At 44.6% G+C, this 22,276-nt stretch overlaps 1 protein-coding gene across 2 annotated transcripts; it reads left to right on the top strand.

Annotated features, from left to right (window-relative positions):
• Window positions 1-57: 57 nt before the first annotated feature.
• BIVM (basic, immunoglobulin-like variable motif containing) lies at window positions 58-20,865 on the top strand. Of its 2 annotated transcripts, none has more exons than XM_077343777.1 (10): window positions 58-186; window positions 8,600-9,195; window positions 10,513-10,639; window positions 12,242-12,337; window positions 12,463-12,567; window positions 13,619-13,713; window positions 16,166-16,298; window positions 16,699-16,782; window positions 17,680-17,776; window positions 19,447-20,865. In XM_077343777.1, exons 2-10 carry the CDS (start codon window positions 8,718-8,720, stop codon window positions 19,732-19,734), a joined length of 1,503 nt encoding a protein of 500 aa, XP_077199892.1. In that variant the 5' UTR covers window positions 58-186; window positions 8,600-8,717; the 3' UTR covers window positions 19,735-20,865. The 2 variants fall into 2 exon arrangements, with proteins under 2 accessions (XP_077199892.1, XP_077199891.1); XM_077343776.1 differs by lacking the exon at window positions 58-186 and adding an exon at window positions 3,476-3,635.
• The last annotated feature ends 1,411 nt before the right edge of the window (window positions 20,866-22,276 follow it).

The raw sequence follows: 22,276 nt of genomic DNA, 5'->3' as shown, positions 1-22,276 counted from the left end.
CGGAGGGGCGGGGAAGGGAGGCGCGGCCCCGCGGAAAGCCGTCCGAAGAGGAGGCGCGTCCCCGCAGCCGCAGCCCTGCTGGGTAATGTAGTCCTGGAAAAGCGGGGGCCGGGAAGCGGCGCAAACCAGCCCACTCTTGTATCCACGCACCCCAGGAGCGCTTAAGCATGGACGGCCGCGCAAAGGGTAGGAGGGAGTGGCGGGATGGGAAAGAGATAGGGAGCGCCTGTAATGCCAGAGTCCGACCCACAAAGCTGCCGTTTTCTCCCAGGGGAGCGATCTTCGTTGGCTGGAGAGCAATTGTAATTCCGGGGGATCTCCAGGTCCCATCTGGAGGCTGGCAACGCTATGATGTTAAGCTTTGGCCGAGATGTTTACTAGAGGTAAATAAAGCGGCCAAACGTGGAAAGGAGGGGGGAGTTATTTTTGAAAGAAACTTCAAAAGAGGGGAATACTTTACAGGCATCTCGAGTCAGTATGCCCGAGTCCACGGGTGGCCAAACCGTGGTTCTCCAGATGTCCACGGACTACCGTTCCCATGAGCCTGCAGTTCCCAAGCCATTGGCAGGGGCTTATTGTAATTGTAGTCCCTGGACATCTGGAGAGCCAGAGGATAAGAAAGAAAGATCTTATCCTGGGCTGCCAAAGACTTTGGGAGTAAAAGAGTCAAGGAGTAGACATGCATTTATTTCTGATATTCGTTCAATGCATGTCCACTTACACACTTGTGAACATGATGTCTCTGTGTGAGTCAGGGCTCATTTTATCCGTGATCAAGACGCCACCAGGTTCCTGTTGTATTTTTCTATCCTGATCTGTAAAAAGGTGGTGGGTGGTGGTGGAAAGGGCCATCAAGTCACAATAGGGTGTTCAAGAAGAGACATCCGGAGGTGGTTTGCCATGGCCTGCCTCTGTGTCACGATGACCTTGGCATTCCTTGTTGGTCTCCCATCCAAATACTATGCAGGGCTACCCCTGCTTAGCTTCTGAGAACTGAAGAGGCTGGCCTTGCCCGGGCTATCTCGATCAGGGCAGAATATAGTTGGGCATAATTTGGGTCTGGAGAAGACTTTTGTATTCCAATTACTTATCATTTACGAATGTCAGGACAAAGTTTGAGTCCAGCGGCATCTTTAAGACCAACAAAGTTTTATTCAGGATATCAACTTTAATGTATACTTCTTCAGATACGACAGTGTTCTTTGAATACAGGTTTATTTAAAATATATACAGCGGCTGGAGAGCCATCTGACAGACAGGCTGACTCTGTGAAGGTTCAAGGGCAGGTTACAGTGGATGAGCAATAGGGTTGTGAATATCCTGCATTGTGCGGGGGGGGGGGGGGACTAGATGACCCAGGAGGTCTCTTCCATCTCTATGATTCTATGATTTATATTCTGCCTTATCGCCTTTGACTAAGGCAGCTAGCAAAGCAACACGATGCAAAAACAATGAACAATAAAATAAAAACTATTAAAACTCATGCTGTTCACAAATTACAGGGAGCTCATGTAAAGGTAAAGGTATCCCCTGTGCAAGCACTGGGTCATGTCTGACCCTTGGGGTGACACCCTCTAGCGTTTTAATGGCAGACTCAATACGGGGTGGTTTGCCAGTGCCTTCCCCAGTCATTACCGTTTACCCCCCAGCAAGCTGGGTACTCATTTTACCTACCTCGGAAGGATGGAAGGCTGACTCCCAGCCTCATGGGAAGAGCTTCAGACTGCATATCTGCTCCCTTACGCACAACCCATATAAACCCACATTGTACGCATTTTAAGTAATCTGATGTTACAGTCAACACATGTACAGGCTGAATATGTCATAAGAAATTAACCACATGTTCAACCAAGTACTGGTCTTCAGTTTCATTCATAAAGTGACAGTATGTTAGCTTTTTTATATACAGGCATACAGTCAGTGCATTCACTATAACATGTGAATAGGGCTTCTCTAACCATCAATCAGCAAGACTAAAGCTGCACACAATGCACAACCTGTACAGCAGCTCGCACACTTACTAGCTGTGTGTCTTTCTAAAATTAAAAGCCTGACTTCTGATATAAACAATACATTGTATGTTAGCCAGTTGTTGCTACATTTGACTGATCTGTTAACATTCTTACTATAGTGCTACATTGTGACAAAATTGTATTTTGTTACTCTAACGTTATGTTTTTTTTTTAAGTTTAAAGCATATATGTTTAATGGGCCATGTCCTAACCTGGACATAGGCTGATCTTGTCAGAATCCCTTTACTGGCATCTAAAGAAAGAAGACAGAAGGAAGAAAAATACATTATAAAGTATTAATTGTTCTAAAGTTACGGGACCTCATAGCCAGCTGTACAAACTTGGCAACTGAATCAGCAGCTTGAGAGTTCTTATTTCCTAACAGGAAAATGATCTTAGTCTCATAATCAAGTCCTTGGGGAAAGTGATCTTGTCACAAACTAACCTGGTTAGTATTACAATAAAATCAGAGTCCAGTTGCACCTTTAAGACCAACAAAGATTTATTCAAGGCTTGCACTCAAAATATCACGCCTTGAATAAATCTTTGTTGGTCTTAAAGTGCTACTACTGGACTCGTATTTTGTTGTACTACTTCAGACCAACACGGCTACCCATTTGAATCTGGTTAGCACTAGATCAGTCTGTCTGCAGCAGCAGCAGCAGAAGAGTTGGTTCTTATATGCCGCTTTTCTCTACCCAAAGGAGGCTCAAAGCGGCTTACAGTCGCCTTCCCTTTCCTCTTCCCACAACAGACACCCTGTGGGGTGGGTGAGGCTGAGAGAGCCCTGATATCACTGCTTGCTCAGAACAGCTTTATCAGTGCCGTGGCGAGCCCAAGGTCACCCATGTGGGCGAGTGCACTGCATGTGGGGGAATGCAGAATCGAACCCGCCTTGCCAGATTAGAAGTCCACACTCCTCACCACTACACCAAACTGGCCCTCAGCAGAAAAGAGCAAGAGTCCAGTCGCACCTGAAAGACGGAACAACATTTGGGTCAGGATATTCGCTTTCCTGAGTCGCTGCTCACTTGCTCAGATATCAGTCTTTGGATGGATGGGAGGCCACCAAGAAAACAGAGGTCGGCCGTGTGGAGGCAGGCCACGGCAAACCTCTTCTGGAACGTCTCTTGTCTGGACACCCCCAAGGGGTCGCCAGAGGTCGGCTGAGCCATGACGACGCCTCCTCCCACCCACCCCCCCCCCGGGCCACGAATGCCTTGGGTTGCTAGCCGGAGTCAGGCCAGTCCTGCAGCGGGATCGCGCAAACCACTCTCCAGGGAGAGACCGGCAGAAACGACCACCACGGCCCTGTCCCTCCCTCTCCCAGGCAGCCACGCTGCTGATCTCCCGGGGTGGAGGGGGCGCGGCCCAGCCGGCAAGCCTGGGGGGTGGGGGGGGGCGGGGTTGCGTGCCGTGCATCCGAACGAGCCATGGCAGCCCTCTCGCAAGCCGAGGATTGGACGCCCGTGCCGCCCACAAGGCTCCGGGAGCGGGGCGGGGCTTGCGCGGGGCGGCGCAGCGCAGGTGAGCGCGGGGGCGCAGGCTCGACCCGCCCGTCGCTTCCTCTGGGCCTCTGCTCGCCCCGGCGCTGCTCCCCGAGCCATGGTCGCCGCCCAGCAGGTAAAAGCAAGCCGGGGGGGGGGGGGGGGGCTCGTGTCCTTGCAGGCCTCCGAGGGAGCCCCGGGGCAGACTGGCGGTGCGGTTTCCGGCTTGCAAGCCTCTTCGGCTTATGGCCCCCAAGATGCAAAGGGAGAAGCGGAGTTGGTTTGGTTGTTTGTGCTGCCCTAAGGAGCCTCTAAACTTCTACCTTTCCTTTCCCCTCAAGAAACACTCTGTGAGGTAAATGGGGTGAAGAGAGCTCTGACAGAACTGCTCTGTGAGAATAGCCCCAAGAGAACTGTGAGTGGTCTAAGGTCACCCAGCTGGCTGCATGTGGAGGAGTGGGGGATCCAACCCAGCTCTCTGGATTAGAGGCTCTGAAGCGCTACACCGAAATGGGGGAGACCAGAGTGGCTTACACAAGAGGTGTTTTAATTAAGCTGCAAGAAGGATTTGAATGAGCAGGGTTAGTCCCAACTCTTGGGTGGTATAACCTGTTGCTAGCTGCAATGGCTAAATGGAACCTCCAAGCGCAGTGGAAGCCTACCTCTCAATACCTGGTTCTCTAAGGCAGTGGTCCCCAACCATTGGGACTGGTCAACGCTTGACAATTTTACTGAGGCCCGGGCGGGGGGTAGTCATTTGCTGAGGGACGTCACCACCACTGCTCCGCTTGCTGGGGGGGGGGCGCTGCCAGCAGTGCCACGCTGTGCAGTGCCCCGCCGAGGGGGCCATGGCGGCCACTGCAGAGCACCAAAGGTGAGCCGGCAGCAGAGTGGCAGGGCAGCCCCAGAGGCAGCAGCCGAGGAGGAGGACAAGGAGGAGCCACAGCCCGCTACCGACTGACCCATGGACCGGTCCCGGTCCCCGGACCGGGGTTTGGGGACAGCTGCTCTAAGGCACTGAGGGGAATTCGAGGCAAATGCCCTGAGGGTTAGCACCCAGAAGAATAAAGCTTGGATGCTGCTGGAAACAGGATGGTGGGTTATGCAGACTGTCGCTCTAATCATGTATGGCTGCTCTGAAGAAGTTGTAATGTTTCCTTTACTTTTTGTGATCCAAAAGTCTTCTTCTATTGTAAAAAAGGTTTAAAACACAGCCTGTCTTTTGCACACAGTTCTGTGCAGTATATTTTTTGCAGTATAGTAATTCTCCATTTTCCCAGTTCTGGTAGTCTTGGATACTTTTTTAGTTTAAGTAATTTTAATAACATAATTTTAACTTCTAATAATTTATACATGTGTAGCCTCTTTTTTCCTCCAACCTTTAACCGGACACGTAGCATATATTTGTAAGCCCCACTTGTGCCATAAAAACTCATGGGGTGACTTTGGGCCAGCCACAGTCTCATAGCGAAGCCTACCTCACATGGTTGTTGTGAGGTTACAATGGAGGAGTGGAGAACCTTGTAAACCTTTTGCAGCTGGTGCAAAATGCTGCTGCTAGGGTCCTCACAGGAACACCTTGGAGGTTCCATGTCCAGCCTGTGCTGAAGCAGTTGCATTGGTTGCCAGTCATGGCCCGGATCAGGTTCAAGGTTTTGTATTCACCTTCAAGGCCCTTCATGGTCTGGGACCCACGTATCTGTTGGTCTATGCCCCCCGTACCAACTTGCCGGCCCCAGAGAAACTCGCCTGGCCTCAGCTGGGGCCAGGGCCTTTTCGGTCCTGGCCCCTGCCTGGTGGAATGACCTCCTGGAAGAACTGCGGACCTTGCGGGCGCTTCCAGCATTCCACAGGTCCTGTAAAACAGAGCTCTTCCACGAGGTCTATGGTTGAGACCAGTACAGGAAGAAGATTGGATGGGCCTCCAAAGGAAGATAAGCCTCCATACTCTGGAACATCATTGGTGTGGCCAGCTGATGTAGTCATGTCATTGTGGGAGGGGTTTTTATTTTTTACCACCATGCTGTGTGAATGTTAATTTTAACGGGTTTTAATGGGGTTTTTATCATACGTGGGGTTTTATTGCGTAATCCACCAAGAGCCAGTTGCCAGGAGTGGTGGGAAATAAGTCCAAATAATAAATAATAATAATCATAGAATCATAGAGTTGGAAGGGGCCATACAGGCCATCTAGTCCAACCCCCTACTCAACGCAGGATCAGCCCAAAGCATCCTAAAGCATCCAAGAAAAGTGTGTATCCAACCTTTGCTTGAAGACTGCCAGTGAGGGGGAGCTCACCACCTCCTTAGGCAGCCTATTCCACTGCTGAACTACTCTGACTGTGAAAATTATTTTCCTGATATCTAGCCTATATCGTATTTGTAGTTTAAACCCATTACTGCGTGTCCTTTCCTCTGCTGCCAATGGGAACAGCATCCTGCCCTCCTTCAAGTGACAATAATAATATGGGGGGGAGGGAGATGGGAAAAATAATGATTGCTCTGGAGAGAATGTTTGGCTATTTTCCTGTATTGTAGCACTAATAATCTCCCAGTGAAATATATTGGTTGGGAAGATTCAAGGAAGTATTTCTCAATCCCCACCCCCACCCCCAAATGATTCATGTACAAAATCTCCTACCACAGGGTTTGTCGAGGGCTGCTAAAATTAGAGGGCTTTGCCTGGAGGGTTAGATCAGTTCACAGAGAAATCTACCAATGGCTATCAGCCAGGACAGCTAAATGAACATATATAGATTGCCCTGTGTCCATAAGCAGCACGTCTCTGCATCGGATACTGGAAACAGGCAGAAGAAGCCAATTGCCTTTGTGCTACATTTGTGAACTTCTCAAAAATATCTGCTGGCATCGACCTCCTTATCCAGCCAGGAGGTCTGGATCCTGCAGAACCCCAATCTACAAAGCTTCTCTTTGCAGTGGAGAAAAACCTCACCAAGAACAGGAGAAACTTCAATTCCTGGATTAGTCCACTGAGAGATTCAGAAGAATGAAGTTAATAATTATTAATAAATGTCATGAACAGGGTCACACTATCCAATATCCCAGCACAGGTCGTCTGCCAGGGTAAGCCAGGGCTGTTTCAGGTGCATAATTGGGCCTGAAACCAGATAGGCATAGGTGAGTCCTCAGTATGTTCAAATTGTTTTCATAATAGGATTCTGGAGTGGGTCTGTAAGGTCCAGTGGTTTTTTTTTGGAGGGGGGGGTGAGATGGGCTTTCAGCTAGTATGTGCAAAGTGTTCTTTGCTTCTGTTTTTAAAAAATCCCTTTTGATAAACTTCTGTATAGATTAGATACTGAAAATGTGAAGGCTTTTCTATCGTAATTCAATTAATCATCACCATCATGGTCCAGGAGTATCAATTCAATACATACAAAACTGTCATTTCATAAGGTTAAGATACAGGGTTTGTAAGGCAAAATAAACAGAAATAAGAATTTAAATTTAAAAACTCACCCAGCAGTACCTTAGAGATGAACAAGATTTGTTGGGGTATGAACAGGCCCCGGGTCATCCTTGTTGCTCTCTTCTGCACCCCCTCAATTTTGTCTACCTCTTTTTTGAAGTGAAGCCTCCTGAACTGCACACTGTATTCCAGGTGCGGTCTGACCAACACGGAATGCAGATTTCGATGTGATACCTCCGTTGATATAGTCCAAGACTGCATTTGCCTTCTTTATTGCTGCATCACACACTATCTGCTTACATTGGGCTTACAGTCCACCAGTACCCCAGGGTCTCATTCACACATTGCTACCCAGAAGTGTACCTCCCATCCAGTATGTGTGTTCCCACCTGCAAGACTTCAGGTGCTGTGGATTATCACAGGAAGACCCCCATTCCCATCCGTTGCAACACAGACAAGTGTGCATTATAATGTAAATACGATTGGCTGAGTTTTTGAAACTGGAATCTAGTTTGCATGTCTCGAGTCCCTAGTATATACTGGCACAGTAATATCTTGCTTGGAGTGCACTTCCCAGGTATCCAGCTGCCTCTTAAGAGAAGCGATATTCTTAACTGCAGCACCATGTTTTTAAAGTCTCTGCAATCCTAGAGTTGTCCTGGAAACAGAATGGCTGTACCTGTGGGAAACCTCATTTTATGTAAGCTCTTCTCATATACATCTTGAGTGCCACTAGCAGAAAGCTGTAGTTTGATTTCCAGATGTCTCTTAATTTCCTTAAAAAGCAGCCATCAGGGCCCCTGTCTTGGGCTTTACTTGGAAGTTAAATCTGTCTCCCCCAATCTTCCGCCCTGTCCTCTTCCCTGTGACTTATTGTGAAGCATCCTTAAAAAGCTTTTTCATTCAATACAGTTTACCACGCTTATGGGGAGACTGTACCAATGCAATCATATTGATATACATGGCAGTCACTCATTTTTTCTGAAGTATGGAATTTCAGCCTGGGTACAACGCATCCCAGAAGAATCCTTATTTCCCCAGGGGTTAGCAAAACGGAAAATATATGAGTTGCTTCCATTTTGCCTGAAAGGGATCACACATTCAGCTGGATCATAATATGCGTGGCAAGATGCAGCATCTGAAAAGCACAATAGATATTTGGGTAGGTGAATCTATATCTCTGATGATGATGATGTCATCTGTTCAGTCGTGTCTGACCCTCGGCGATTCTATAGGGAAGTCTTTGCCATGCACCCCTGTCTCTGACTGCTTCTTTTAGTCGGTTCATGGTCATCCCTGTATTGGCTTTGATCGTGTCGAGTCAGCGAATCCTTTGGCGACCATGTTTCCTTTTGCCGCTGACCATGCCGAGTATTAAGGATTTTTCTAGCAAGTTTGATCGCATGATGTGTCCAAAGTAAGTGAGCTTCAGCTGTAATATCTTCCCTTCTAATGACATAGTTGGTTTGCTCCTCTCTAAAACTGTCTTGTTGGTAACTTTGGCTGTCCATGGTATTCGCAGCATTCGTCTCCAACACCACATATCTCTAATTGTGCCCTAAGAGGCATCCGGAGAAGGTGAAACGGACCCGTCGTTCCTTATTGTTCGGAATTTCCGACAGGTGGGCAAGATGTCAGCTGAAAAAAAATATCAAGGTCTCTCTTTGTTTCAGGAACTTCAAAATCGTGCTGGAAACTTGGAGACGGCGATGTAGGCAACGCCTGAGTCTACGAGGAACAGTGGACCACTGCCCCGTTACTACCAAGAAACAAGCTTCGTGCACACGTTCAATGCCTAACGTTGCCGACTCTCACTTTGAGAGTGGTCCTCAAGAAAATGGGCCTGGGAAAAAGACTCCAGAAGTTAATCATCACGGTGCCGTAAAGCCATTTTGTGCTTCAGGTGCCCCTGTCGCTTCTCTGGGATCCAGCGGAGATGGACACTATCCGTGGGGCTGTCCTGTGACTCACACCCGGGAGAAGTTCTACACGATCTGTTCAGACTACGCTTTCTTAAACCAGGTGCCGTCCATTCGCAAAAGCCCAAGCGCTACAGTCAGCGCGTGCTTACAAGACGAGGCTGCCTTACGTGCTGGAATCAGCCCTCCCGGCTTCCTTGCCATTCGAACTGACGCATCGGACATAGTTTACAATGAAGATACTGACTTGGACAGCTTGTCTAGTAGCCTTGGGAGGCTTCCACTGGCATGGGAAATAGATAAGTCTGAATTCAACGAAGCAGCAGCCCCAGACTTGAAGAACAGAGCAGGTGCGTGTATATTTCTGGTTGAAAAATAAGACCGCTCTGGGAAGTGTCGTTCACCCTGGCTCAAAATATTTTTGTGTTCTGTTTGCTGGAGCTAATAGGTGTGGGTAACACATGATATAATAACAAAAATGGAGTCCAGTAGCACCTTTGAGACCAACAAAGGTTTATTCAAGGTGTGAGCGTTTGAGTGCATGCACTCTTCTTCAGGCTAAATGGAACAAGGATCGTAAGCAGATATAAGGGAAAAGTAAATTGTGACAACTTAGTAAACACTGTCATAATATCCAAATTAAGCCATATTACGCCATATGATAATTCTTTGCTAAAACAGCTATTTCTTTTCACAACTGGGAAAGCGTCTGCCATTCATTACCAACATGGACAGTTTTATTTCTGCAATGTTTTTGTGAACTGCAACGGAACTCAAAAGGACTGATTAGCTGTTTTAGCAGAGAATTATCATATGGCATAATATGGCTTAATTTGAAGCCTGAAGAATGTTTCAGGGGTATCTTAAAGGCTGTGAGAAAGGCTGTGTTAAATAATACTGCTGTCCTCACATTCTTGTTGGTGGTTTTGCTGTGTATTATTAAGGCTGAATAGCATTTAAGTTGGGAAAGTATGGGGAAATCTGTGTGTTTACCTATGTGAAATTCCAGCTCATTATATTACGGTTTTGTACAGCAGTCTTCCTCAACTTTTTTACCATTGAGAAATCCCTGAAACAGTCTCAAGACTTCAAGAAACCCTAGAAGTGGCACGATTGTGCAGAATATAGTTGGGAAGCATAGCTGTGTACATGCCCACAAGTGGGCATGTACACAACCCGTCCCCTTCCCACCCCCTCCAGGCCCATCATATATATAAATTAATTTATTCCTGCCCATTAGGGAAATCCTTCCAGGGCTGTCAAGAAAACCCAGGGTCTAATAGAAGATGTAATGAGTCATTGTTATGTTTTGTATGCCTCAACAGAATCCAAAACTTATCAGTAACTATCCCCTAAATTTCTTGAACCTCATTGTAGGAAGAAGTTTTAAAGTGTGTTTAGTGTCCTCTGACCCTCATAAATCAACTCTGTGTGTGTGGATGTGCTTTTCAAGTTATTGTTGTTCCTGTATTCCTGCCTTTGTTTTGTTCTCTGGGTATGTCTGGTCTGTACCCCAATTCTCTACCCACTTCTCCCCCCTTTCCAAAAGAATCCAACTTCTGACAAATTAATTATCGCACCCATGATAAACGAATTAAGCATTTAGCTATACTATTTAATGTAACGGATTGACTGCAAGTGATTTATTCTTAAATCGTATATTGCAGGCAACATGAAGAAGCAAGGAACAAAGAAATTGTCCGTTGAAAAAAAAAGTAAACAATACAGGGAAGGTCCACAACACTACGCCCTCGAAGAAATAAAACAACGGAAAGTGCTAGATCTCCGGAGATGGTATCACTCCAATGTTATTAATTCTACTGCCATTTTGTGCCTCTTTAGTTGAATGCATAACGTTACTTTATTTTTTCTAAATTAAATACAACTCTAATTATGGGGAGAATGTTCATTCCTTCATTCATCATTCATTCATTCACTTACTTACTTACTTACTTACACATGTGCAGCATAGCCAGGGGATTCTAAAATTGCCTGGCAGCTAGGCAAGAGATGTTTGGAGGAGGCTTGCCATTGCCTGCCTCTACATCATGACTCTAGTGTGCGTTGGAGGTTTCCCATCCAAATACAACCCTGCTTAGTTTCCGAGATCTGATGAGATCAGATGTGCCAGGTCAGGGCCAAGTCTTTAGTCTATTGCAGATGACGTTATGCCCAATCAATATGGAGAGAGGGTGAGCAGCCGTGGGTTCCTTGGCTCATTGCCACCTATGCACAATCACAGACTCATGATCACTGCGTCCCTGTATGTAGAATGCATGTGCCAGAAGGTTACCTAGCCATGATTTGCAGTGTTCAGAATCTCAGCATTTCCTGTTGCAGGGATAGAGTCTGGGAATGTGCAATTCCTGCACAAGCAAGCTCTCTCTGGTGTACCCATTCCCTCTCTGCCAATGTGAACAAAAGCTGCATTCCAAGCACCATGTTAATCTGGCAACACACAAGAATCTGGCTTGTTGCTAGACTAGCATGCACAACCTGCGTCCTCTCTTGTCACACCACACAAGGAAAGGATTTAAACTATATTTTTAATAGTGACGTAGAAATGCAGGCATCTGAATAACTACAGTTTTCCCCTTGGTTTGTAACTATGCAAAAGATTCACTTGGCATAAGGCCTAAATGCCGGCCATTTTTTATTCGGGTCTTTCTAGCCAGCATGGTGGTGTGGCGGACTCTAATCTGGAGAGCTGGGTTTGATTTGCCACTCCTCAGTATGAAGCTCGCTGGGTGATCCTGAGCCAGTTGCAGTTCTCTCAGCCCCACCTACCTCCCAAAAGTGTCTGTTGTGGAAGAGAGGAAGGGAAGGTGATTGTAAACCATTTTTATATCCCATAAGGTAGAGAAAAGTAGGGTATAAAACCTCTTTTTGTTTTCTTTTTCTATTTTAGGCTTCTATCACATTATGCTTATTCACTTGTTTTTTAATGAATGGACTGCCATACTCTTCCCTGTGCTATTTTTATGTCCTTTTACCCAACTTTGAGATTTAAAAAAAATCTGTTTTTACTTCCTCTTGAACTGCTTTTTACAGCATGTTATCTGTTGCTTTTGGATGCATCTGTCCTAATATTGTATTTATAATTAGTAATGAGAATATTTTTCCTGCAAGTTGCCTTGAGTATGTTTTTGTAGGAAGTCATGATGTAAATTTCCTATTTCCCCCTTCAATTTGAATTAGGATGCAGGTTCTCTTGAAAGCTGTCAGCCTTTCAGTTGTGAGGTAAATTTCACAACTGTGAACATAACATTACTCTGCATAGTAAAAAAGGAGAACTGTAGAATTAGGAAATAGTTTTTCTTATATATATGTTTGTCATTATAACAAAAACTTGAAATTTCTTCACTAATATATATATATATACACATATATTTTTAGGTACTGTATAAGTCGGCCACAATACAAGACTTCCTGTGGGATTTCATCTCTAGTGTCCTGCTGGAATTTTCTGTTTAGCACCCTAGGAGCTGGAAAGTAAGTCATTCCCACATAAATGATTTAAGTAAATTCACTTGGAAATTAGTCCTAAGAGCTTCGGTGTGACATTAAAATACACCCCAATGGTTGGTTATAATTCTTACCCTCACTTTCCTCTTCAGTTTGCCGCCTATTACTCAAGAGGAAGCTTTGCAGATATTGGGCTTTCAACCCCCTTTTGAAGAAATAAGATTCGGTCCGTTTACTGGCAACACTACACTAATGAGGTAAAATTATTGAAATACGCCATGCTATCAACAGTTGAAAAGGTTTGAATTCTGCAGATATCTGAAGGGGTTATTACTGTACAGAACTTGGCTAGGAGGGTAAAGTCTTGGTGGACATTTTTGTTCGTGAGTGGGCATAAAGGCTGTTAGACTTGCAGGCAAAATCACTGTCGTAGAAAGACTGGTGCCTGGGTGCGCTGCTGGTACATCACAGTGGTTCAAGGAAATGAAAATCTTTTGCTGGCTGAGTTGCCCTGATGGTTCATAGAGGAAGTCAGCCAAAGGAGCAGAGCCAAAGAAGGTGGAGGAACCGAGGGGAGAAGGGTCCCCCTCCTGGATCTCAGGGGGCAGATATTAGAAGGCAACAGAAGGAAAGCTAGGTGAGAAAATGGGCAGAGTTACATACAGTTAGGATCTGCTATGGTACAGCCATCTGAATGGTATCTCAAAGAAACAGCCCATTCTTTTCCTTTACATGGATAGTGACATACTAACCACAAGCTGACTGATCTTATGTGAACTAGAAAAGGGCACAAACTGGAAAATTCTGGTTCTACTCAACGTGTTCCCAGACAAAGCCAAGAGCCTGAAAATGACTCACTGAAATGGCTACCAGCCATTTCAGCCTAGCAGCTTATAGGGCCTGCCCATCCAGCCATTTCAGCCATTGATTTTGAGTCTGACTCACCCAGCCATTCATTATCCATTTGGCAGCCATCTAAACCTAACAGCTGATGGGCAGACTCACCAAGCTGTTAGCTTCAAATGGCTGGCAGCTATTTCAGTGGTCAGTTTTGCTCCCCCTCATTTGGATCAGCCTGCTCAGCTGCTAAGTTTAAATGGCCCAAGCCCCCAAACTGAACTGAACAAAAGGTCTGGGAAATGTTCAGGGGAGGCACCTGATGGATTTCGGCTCGTGAACCGGTTTGTCCCCATCAGTAGTATGGACACGTTTGGAATTCATACGAGCAGAAATAAAGGATTAAAATGCGTTGACAAGTGATTCTTGTTTTTTTACATTTAGAGTATGCATTTCTGTACTTTTTTCCAGGTGGTTTAGACAAATCAATGATCATTTCCATGTAAAAGGATGTTCATATTTTCTTTATAAACCTCATGGTAAGAATAAGACAGCGGGAGAGACTGGTAAGTATCTAAATTTAGAGATCCTTTTCAGAACATGTGTGTTGTGGTGCTGCAGTCACAAAAGCAGATGGAATATTTATTTTGTTTCTTTGTATTTATATACCTCCCTCCCCTGAGGCTCATGGCGTTTACATAAAATGTAAAAGCGGTACGTAGAACTTAGTTTTAGTAACAACTTTCAGACAACAGTAATAATGTAAATAGTATACAGATTAGACAAGCTTAGAAGAATGAAAAAGTAAACTTGACGATTATGGAACAATGGTGAAATTAACAACCCTTTTAAGAAACAGATCAATTTTGAAATCTGAGGACAGGCTGAATATTTATTATGTAAGCAGGAGAAAAACAGAATAAGAAACAGTTGCAAAACTGTAATAATAATGATGATGATAATAATAATAGCAGCAAAAGTGTGTGTAAACATAGTAAATCATTACAGGAGTTTGCAAAATGACATTTCTTGGGAAACTTGAACACATTAACGTGTGAAGCTGCCTTCTACTGAATCAGGCCATCAGTCCATTGTCTACTCAAACTGGCAGCAGCTCTCCAGGGGCTCAGGCTGAGATATTCCACATCGCCAACTACCCGACCCTTTAAACTAGAGATGCCAGGGATTGGACCTGGAACTTTCTGTGCACCAAGCAGATGCTCTGCCTCTGAGCCACAGCCCCTCCCCTCAGCTTCTGCAGGAAATGTCCTTGTACCAAGTACCCAAGTATTTCACCAAACTTTGTTCTCTAAAGCAGGGGTAGTCAACCTATGGTCCTCCAGATGTTCATGGACTACAATTCCCATGCTGGCAGGGGCTCACTACCCCTGCTCTAAAGGGGATGTTTTCCAGTAGATGTAAGAGGGACAATGTAGCAGTATTTCCTTCTGCTCATGTCTTCTGTGGTCCTGTCCTTACCTCTCTTTTCACTGCCTTGTGGCCCCATCTGGCAAGCAACTTAGGAAGACCAAGATGTCATGGGCAAAAGCATGCTTTCATTTTTCAGCTGACCAGAGAGGCAGAACGTCTGACGGTCAATGTATGAAGTGGCACTCTTATTTTATGCTTTTTTTCTTAGATAAGAGCAGCTGAATGCAAGAAAATAACACAACATAAATAACAAAATGAGAACAGTGAGGCAAATGGGGATCTTGTTTTCCTACAATATAATGCCGTAGTATAAAGCAAATAAGATAGCATTATGTGTGCAAAATATGTGTAATTTGACTGCTATGGATTAATGTGACAGCCAGCGTATGTTGGAAGACTCCTGTGGGGAGTTGTCTTCTGAGCATAGTCCAAGGCACTGATTTTGATGTGTAAGATCTAGAATTGCATCTTCTATGTCCCCCCTCTCTTCTCCCACCATGCCTCCCTCTGTATTGGGCCCCTTTTGCAGTGCTAGACCTCAGATTAGAGATGGGAGGGAATTACCACCATCTGATTTCCCCATCTCTAGCATTGCCTTGAGCAGCCAGCCAATCAATCGATCGATCGATCAATCAATCAATCAATCAATCAATCAATCAATCAATCAATCAATCAATCAATCACAATTTTCATTGTGCAGAAAGAGACTAGGCCTGTAGAGCAACAGGGGAAGTAGGCTGCAGTGATGTCTAATGACCATCCAGACTTCTGGGGAAAGACCACAGAACCTCTAGGGAGCTCTCATATAACTCCTGGCCTGGAGAATACCTCTCTCTCTCTCTTCCTTGGCCAGGGTTCTGACCCCTTTTGAGGCTTTCCCAGCAAGGCTATAGCCATCTTGGCCTCTCGCAAGGAAAAGGGGCAAGTGATTGGAGGTCGGCGTCAGTCATTTTCCCCGCCACCAAAGGCCAATCCCCTGAATTGTGCTGCAGTTTGAAAGGGTCCTGGGGCTCTCCCATTTGGCCCAGCTTGACAGTGGCTATGCAGTTTGGAGGGTTCGGCATCAGCATTGAGGTCTCTGGACAAGGATGAATAGCAAGGTGTCCCTGAAGTGTAACGTAAACCTGTTGCATTAGAACAACAATCCTGTGTAAAGGTATTGCTGGTGTTGTCTCAAGTGTTACAGACTTCCTTTCAGTTGAAGTTCACCTTGGCATCTTCTGAAGTCTGTACAGGATCTTACTGGTGGAGGATTGCATTTAATTAACATAAACCCTGGCTAAAGCTTTGTTTTAATTGTGGGTCGGATCCTGTACCCGTTTCTGTTCGCACCAACAGGTGTGAGATTTTCTGCCAATTCCTTTTCTTCTGCAGATTCCCTTTCAGTTCCCAAAGAGAACAAAGTCCTGACTAGTGCATTTTCACAAGATATCCATATCTCAGTTGCTGTACTTCTGTCTCAAAATCTTATGCTAATATGTGTGTGCTTCGTGTTCCTAAGCCCTTATGGGGCAAATCGTAAGGTTTGAACAGGTGTAAAACTATAGTTAGGCGATATAGACATTGTGTTGTCGCTTTGTTTTGTAGCTTTTGGAGCACTGTCAAAACTAACCCAAGGACTGCGGGATGAATCGATGGCCTACATCTATCATTGTCAGAATCATTATTTTTGCCCAATTGGATTTGAGGCAACCCCAGTGAAGCCTACAAAGGCATACAAGTAAGAACTACATGAATTATCTGCTGCCTTTTGAGTTTGTGGCATTTTGAGGGGAATTTGTGGTTTTCAGTCTGTTGAGGGCAAATCCTACCTCTGAATTTGGGTATGGGGATCAGCATAAGCTTTTTGCAGGCTGTGTTCAAGGGTGAAAGGGATTCCCCGGTGCTTGACCTCTGAGAAACCTCGTACTGCAGACTCCCATTCCTCCACCTGTCAGGTTATTTAAGAGGATCCATTAGTTCCCAAGAGCAGAGTTTTGAAATGTGCATTACACAAGAAGAAAAATCCTGTTCCATGATATGTGCTGCACATGTGTTAATCTGGCTCCTATCCTATACTGATAAAATGTAGTCCTCGTGTACATTCATGTGGCTGCCTTTCTCTCTTTTTTAATAATCAGAGGGCACCTGCTACAGCAAGAAGTTGAACACTGGATACTAATTGGAGAACCAAGCAGAAAACATCCTGCCATTCACTGCAAGAAGTAAGTTAGCACATCTTAGAGAGCTCTCTAGACATGTTTCTGGTAAAAAAAAAATTGTGTATAACTGTGCATTTAAAATGTTATTTCTCAAACCATGTTTTGAATTTCCAGAGCCATGAACAATTGTGTAGCTGTTTAACACAAGGAAAAGGAAGTGCCTCTAAACTTAGGTAGTTGGGGTCCCACCTGCATCCTGTCTTAGTCCAAGGTCATTTTAAGGTTAGCTGGGAGGCATTTCCTTTGAAGATGTTGGGTGAATTCTGTGACTGTACAGCCTCTAACGCAAGGGTTTTTCAACTGTCATGGGACCCTCGCATCAGTGGAGTAGCTTTCTGCCTTGGTGGAACAGTTGTAGGGCCTGATCAAATATCTTAGCCAGAACAAACAAACTTCCAAAGTTAGTGGTGTAGCATTATTCAGTGTCAAGTAAAAACTAGATTTATGGGGATCTCGTAAATATTCCTGCAGTAGAAAATGGTATTGTCTACAAACTGCTGGCTTATTTGAAAAACAAGGGAATTGGGTTTGATTCCCCACTCCTTCACATGCAGCCAGCTGAGTGACCTGTGACAGTTCTCTCAGAGCTCTCTCAGCCCCACCTACCTCACAGGGTGTCCGTTTGTGGGGAGTGGAAGGGTAAACAATTGTATACTGCTTTAAGACTCCTTTGGGTAGGGTAAAGCAGGGTTAAAAAGCACAGCTCTTATGTCTTGTGGCTTGTTTTTAAATGGCTTGTTTTTATATTTTGATCATATTTATTGTACGCCACCTTGAGCAGGCCTTTGAAGAGGTGGCATTGAAATATTCAAATAATTAAACAACTATTTGTTTATTTGCTGCCTTGGAAGACGTATTTTAACTATGAATCGAAATTGTGATCTTTTCCTTACTGTGCAGGTGGGCAGATATTGTGACTGACTTAAATACTCAGAATCCAGAATATCTAGATATTCGGCACCTCGAAAGGGGTATTCAGTATCGAAAGACAAAGAAGGTAAGATTCAAGTGCATTAATGGAGAACTGTGCATGCACCTCTTGATGAAACTCAGGTTATTTAGAAAAAAGTTTGAGTCTTGTGGCCCCTTTAAGATCAGCAAAGTTTAATTCTGGGCATAACTTTCAAAGGCTTCTCTCCCTCCCCCCTCTCGAATAAAAGTCTGTCCATCTTAAAGGTGCCACAGATTCTTGGCGGATTCAAACTTCATCCTGTCACCCCAGACCAACTTGAATTGAAGTTGAACAGTTCCGCAGGGCCTGCAAAAGGGAGCTCTTCTGCCAGGCATTTGATTGAGGTTGATCTGAACCACCGCTTCCCACAGGTTTGCAAGCCTCCCTCCATCGACAATCATATCAAATCCACCCAAACCACTGGGCCTCAGCATGAGTTGATTAATGTTCTATAGTATTCTACCGTTCCACAATGCTGTTTACTGTTATCACTACATTGTTGTTATTGTCGCCACCACATTACAAACCGAGTTACCTGTATCATTTCTGCTTCATGTAAACCCTCCTCAGCTTTTGGAGAGGGTGGTATATAAATAAAATAATAAATAAAGTAGTTTAGCTTTAGGATGCAGGCGGTGGTAGAGAATCACAGTGTTCAAGACCTGAAAGGAGAAAGATGAATAGCTACTTAAATATTAAGGGGAAAAGTACATGAAATGTAAGTAAGTAGAAAGCAAAAGTGTTAAGCATGAACAAGAAGCCAGAAAACCCATCTGTGGTGCTGTTCCTTCTAATATGATCTCAGTCTTTCCCATAACTGAATTAAATAGAAGAACTAATGTTCATAAATTACGGCATTATTTCTTTGCCACCCACTTTTTCCAGCAGAAGAAAATGTTGCCTGGAATGCTTATTTTCCCTTTGAATACTTTGGAAGCGCCTGCCCAAAGCATTCCATCTATGACCGTTCTAAAGATATACCCAGAATTAATATTTAGCAATGTTTTCCTGGTTTGCGTTGGATAGGCAGATGGAAGACCCTGGGTACGCTTTTACACCAAATCAGCTTAGTTGAATGGCACTGTTGTTCCGTATAATAACATACACTTTTTATATCTTTGTCGGCCCATAAGGAAGTACAGAATATTAGCTTGGATTCCACCAAAACCGTCTCTTGACAGAAATGGCTTGTCCTCACAAACGGCCACACAGTATACCCCCTGAAATATTTGATTACCACCTTTATGCCCTGCCCTTGATTGAAGGACAATGAGTGACCTTTCATGGCATAGGTGGCCACTGTGACCCAAAGTAGCCACATGGAATATTGGGCGAGCCATTGATCTGATCATGGTTTCTCTTATGTTCTTATGTGGAGATTGAATCCTGGGTCTACCAGATCCTGGTCCAAGATTACTGCCACTACTACACATTTTATGCTCGGGGGCTGGGGGACGGGACACAATCATAGCAAAGAAATGTGGTATCCAAGCTAGTCCTTCCAACTGTGTCCCTCCCGTTTTCTAAACGTAATCTGTAAAATGAATAGTAGGCTGTAGGTATGGTATCACTCACCTACTCGAAATGTTGAACGTTTCCTTCTTCCTTCTGAAATTGCTCCTTCTAGTGGAAGATCCATTTAAGCGGGAGGATAGCTCGGTAGACTGAAGGAACATCTGGTTTGATTGTATGACATGTTTTGTCTTGGTTTTTAGGTAGGCGGAAATCTGCACTGCATCATCGTTCTTCAGAGGCTCCACTGGCAAAGATTTGGCCCCTGGAACTACCCTTTTGGAAAGAGTCGGTCAGAATTGCAACCCCAGTCCCAGGGCTTAGCCAAATCGGAAAGTGAAGACAATATCTCCAAGAAGCCGCACGGACGTCTGGGCAGGTCCTTCAGTGCAGGGTTCCACCAAGAATCTGTCTGGAAGAAGTTGTCTCATCTTCATGAAAGGCGGAACAGCGGCTTCCAGAGTTATACAGACTACGACGGGAACGACTAAAAGCAATTTTCTTGTGCAGCTGTTCTGCTGTAAAATACATCCTCATGGTGTGGCAAGGTTTCTTGTGCACATAGCAGGGAATAGATAGGAATTGCTATTACAGGACGCCCTCTTTGCAAAGGTTGTTGCATAAACACCTATGAGATAGTTGTGATTGCTATAAGGAGAGCGCCAAAATAAGCACAGGATATTGTACACTTACAATCTAGTTATAATCAGCTGCTGATCTGTGATTCGGTCAGTGAACACAGAGCAAACCTAGTTCGAAGACATTTGGGGGTAAACATTGTTAGAATATGTCCTATTCAAAGCATGAGATTTGTTACCTTTCCAATACTATTTATTGCCCGCATATTGACCTCCGGCGGTAAATGTAGAGAGTATATTTTGTTTTCAGTAATGCAATAAGGACATCATGGTCCACTTCTGAATTTACAAATCACCAAATGTTAGTCAAACTTCTGAAATTAGTAGATGGTCTTTGATTGGTGTCTACCAGAACACAGTTCTGTATGACTTAAGTTTGTTTGCATTGAGTGACCGAGCTGGGAGAGGGGGGGTGTTCCGGGTTATAGTCAATAAGCCTGGGGGATTGTAAGGTTCCTACTTGCTCCTGTTTGGAACAGACAGAAAATACTTTTCACTGCCAGGTGTATACTGGTCCAGCACCTTTTTGTGTGTGTAAACGGCACCCACTTCACATTTGGCAAGCTGCTTTGAAACCAACCTTCCTGCCATCCTATGTTTTTGACTACCCAATGTGTGGCCAAAGTTACAGTCCTCTGTTCCACCAACCTGTCTCATCCACATTTCTAGATACTTTAATTGTTTTGTTGTATAATAACGGGGATAGTCCAAGTGCTGAAACACACTGATACTCCGTAGTGATATACCTCTTTGGCCAGCGCACTGTTTTTATCTTTTCAAACAACCATGTTAAATAGCTTTATTTGGATGTATAATTTTTGCTCTCATGAAAAGGAAAAGAAGAAAAAACGAAAATGCTAGTGGGATCATGTGTCATCTTGTTTACAACACTTGTTATGGTGTGTTTGTAGGTTTGCAGTTAACCAAAAATTGGGAACTTCCAAATTCCCCCCCCCCCGTCTAATAAAATTGTTTTCTAGTTTTTGTCACTTGTGTGTGGTTCAAGAAAGGTTGGTACTGAACAAGCTGGTTCTTCACAAAGCTTTGCTTCAAGGCTAAGGATTGCCATTTTGGTGTAGTGGTTAGGAGTGCGGACTTCTAATCTGGCATGCCGGGTTCGATTCTGCGCTCCCCCACATGCAGCCAGCTGGGTGACCTTGGGCTCACCACGACACTGATAGAACTGTTCTGACCGAGCAGTGATATCAGGGCTCTCTCAGCCTCACCCACCTCACAGGGTGTCTGTTGTGGGGGGAGGAAAGGGAAGGTGACTTAAAGTCACTTTGAGACTCCTTCGGGTAGAGAAAAGTGGCATATAAGAACTAACTCCTACTCCTCCTCTTCCTCCTCCATTGTGTTAAAGCTTCCCCTAACAGTAAATAGCTTTGCACTGGAGGTGTGAAAGAAGATAGTGGCTGTCCAGTGACCTGAACTGTTGTGATTGTGCATCCCCTGAGGCATTTTGCAAGAGGTTCTACCTTTACTACAGCTTTGTTTTGTCATCCTTTTCTGCCTTTTTCTCCTGTAGAGCAGGACAGCAGGAAGTGATTGGGTTCTGAGAACAGGTGGTAAATGTAGCGTTCTCTTACTGCTGCCTGTCTTGCTAAAGGAATGTGCATATTGCTGGAGGTATAACTATCCTTGATATGGTTTGATAGGAAATGGAAAATAAAATAATCATAATTGTGGGTAATGTACAGAAAGGGTGCATAGGTATTTGTGTGGCCAGCTTTGACAGGTAGCCTGTGACCTTTGCAGCCAAACAATTAGTTAAAGTGAAGTATGAATCGGGCATGTTTTCTGTATAAGCATTGCAAAATCAGTTTTAAAGGATTATGGCTGGGTTCATAACTAGTTTTAATTGTAGAATGACAAGTGCCTTGTTAGCGCTTATCCCAGTTGGTTGATGGTGATAACCAACATTTTAGGGTTAGAGGTAGCAATGAATACCAACAATACTGAATAAGGGAAAAACCGGGAACATAATACATTTTAGTTGGCTGGCTAAGAGCCCTGATTGGCCCTTAACAAAGCCCTTTTATTGATCCATAGATTCCAAGAAGTTCTAGTTTATGATTGGTTAATGTTCAAACTTTGATTTCCATAGTGGTTTACATTAACACTCTATTCTCTCCACACACATAACATTATCCCTAAAATTTTTAAACCTGCTTTGAGTGGTACTGAGTATTAACTATAGATGCCTTTGGTAAGATTTTCTAAATCGGGGGTGGCCAAACTGGTGCTCGCAGGGGCAACATGGTGCTGGCAGGGGCTCATGGTAATTGTAGTCCATGGACATCTGGAGAACCACAGTTTGGCCACTCCTGCATAAATGATCATTAGGTCGTGGCTGCAATCCTATCAACACAACCAGAACATCTGGCTCCATTCA

This window comes from Paroedura picta, chromosome 6, assembly GCF_049243985.1.
Source record: "Paroedura picta isolate Pp20150507F chromosome 6, Ppicta_v3.0, whole genome shotgun sequence".
Classification (NCBI taxonomy): domain Eukaryota; kingdom Metazoa; phylum Chordata; class Lepidosauria; order Squamata; family Gekkonidae; genus Paroedura; species Paroedura picta.
Note: the sequence above shows the minus strand (reverse complement) of the source record. Positions and strands in the feature narration are given on the sequence as shown.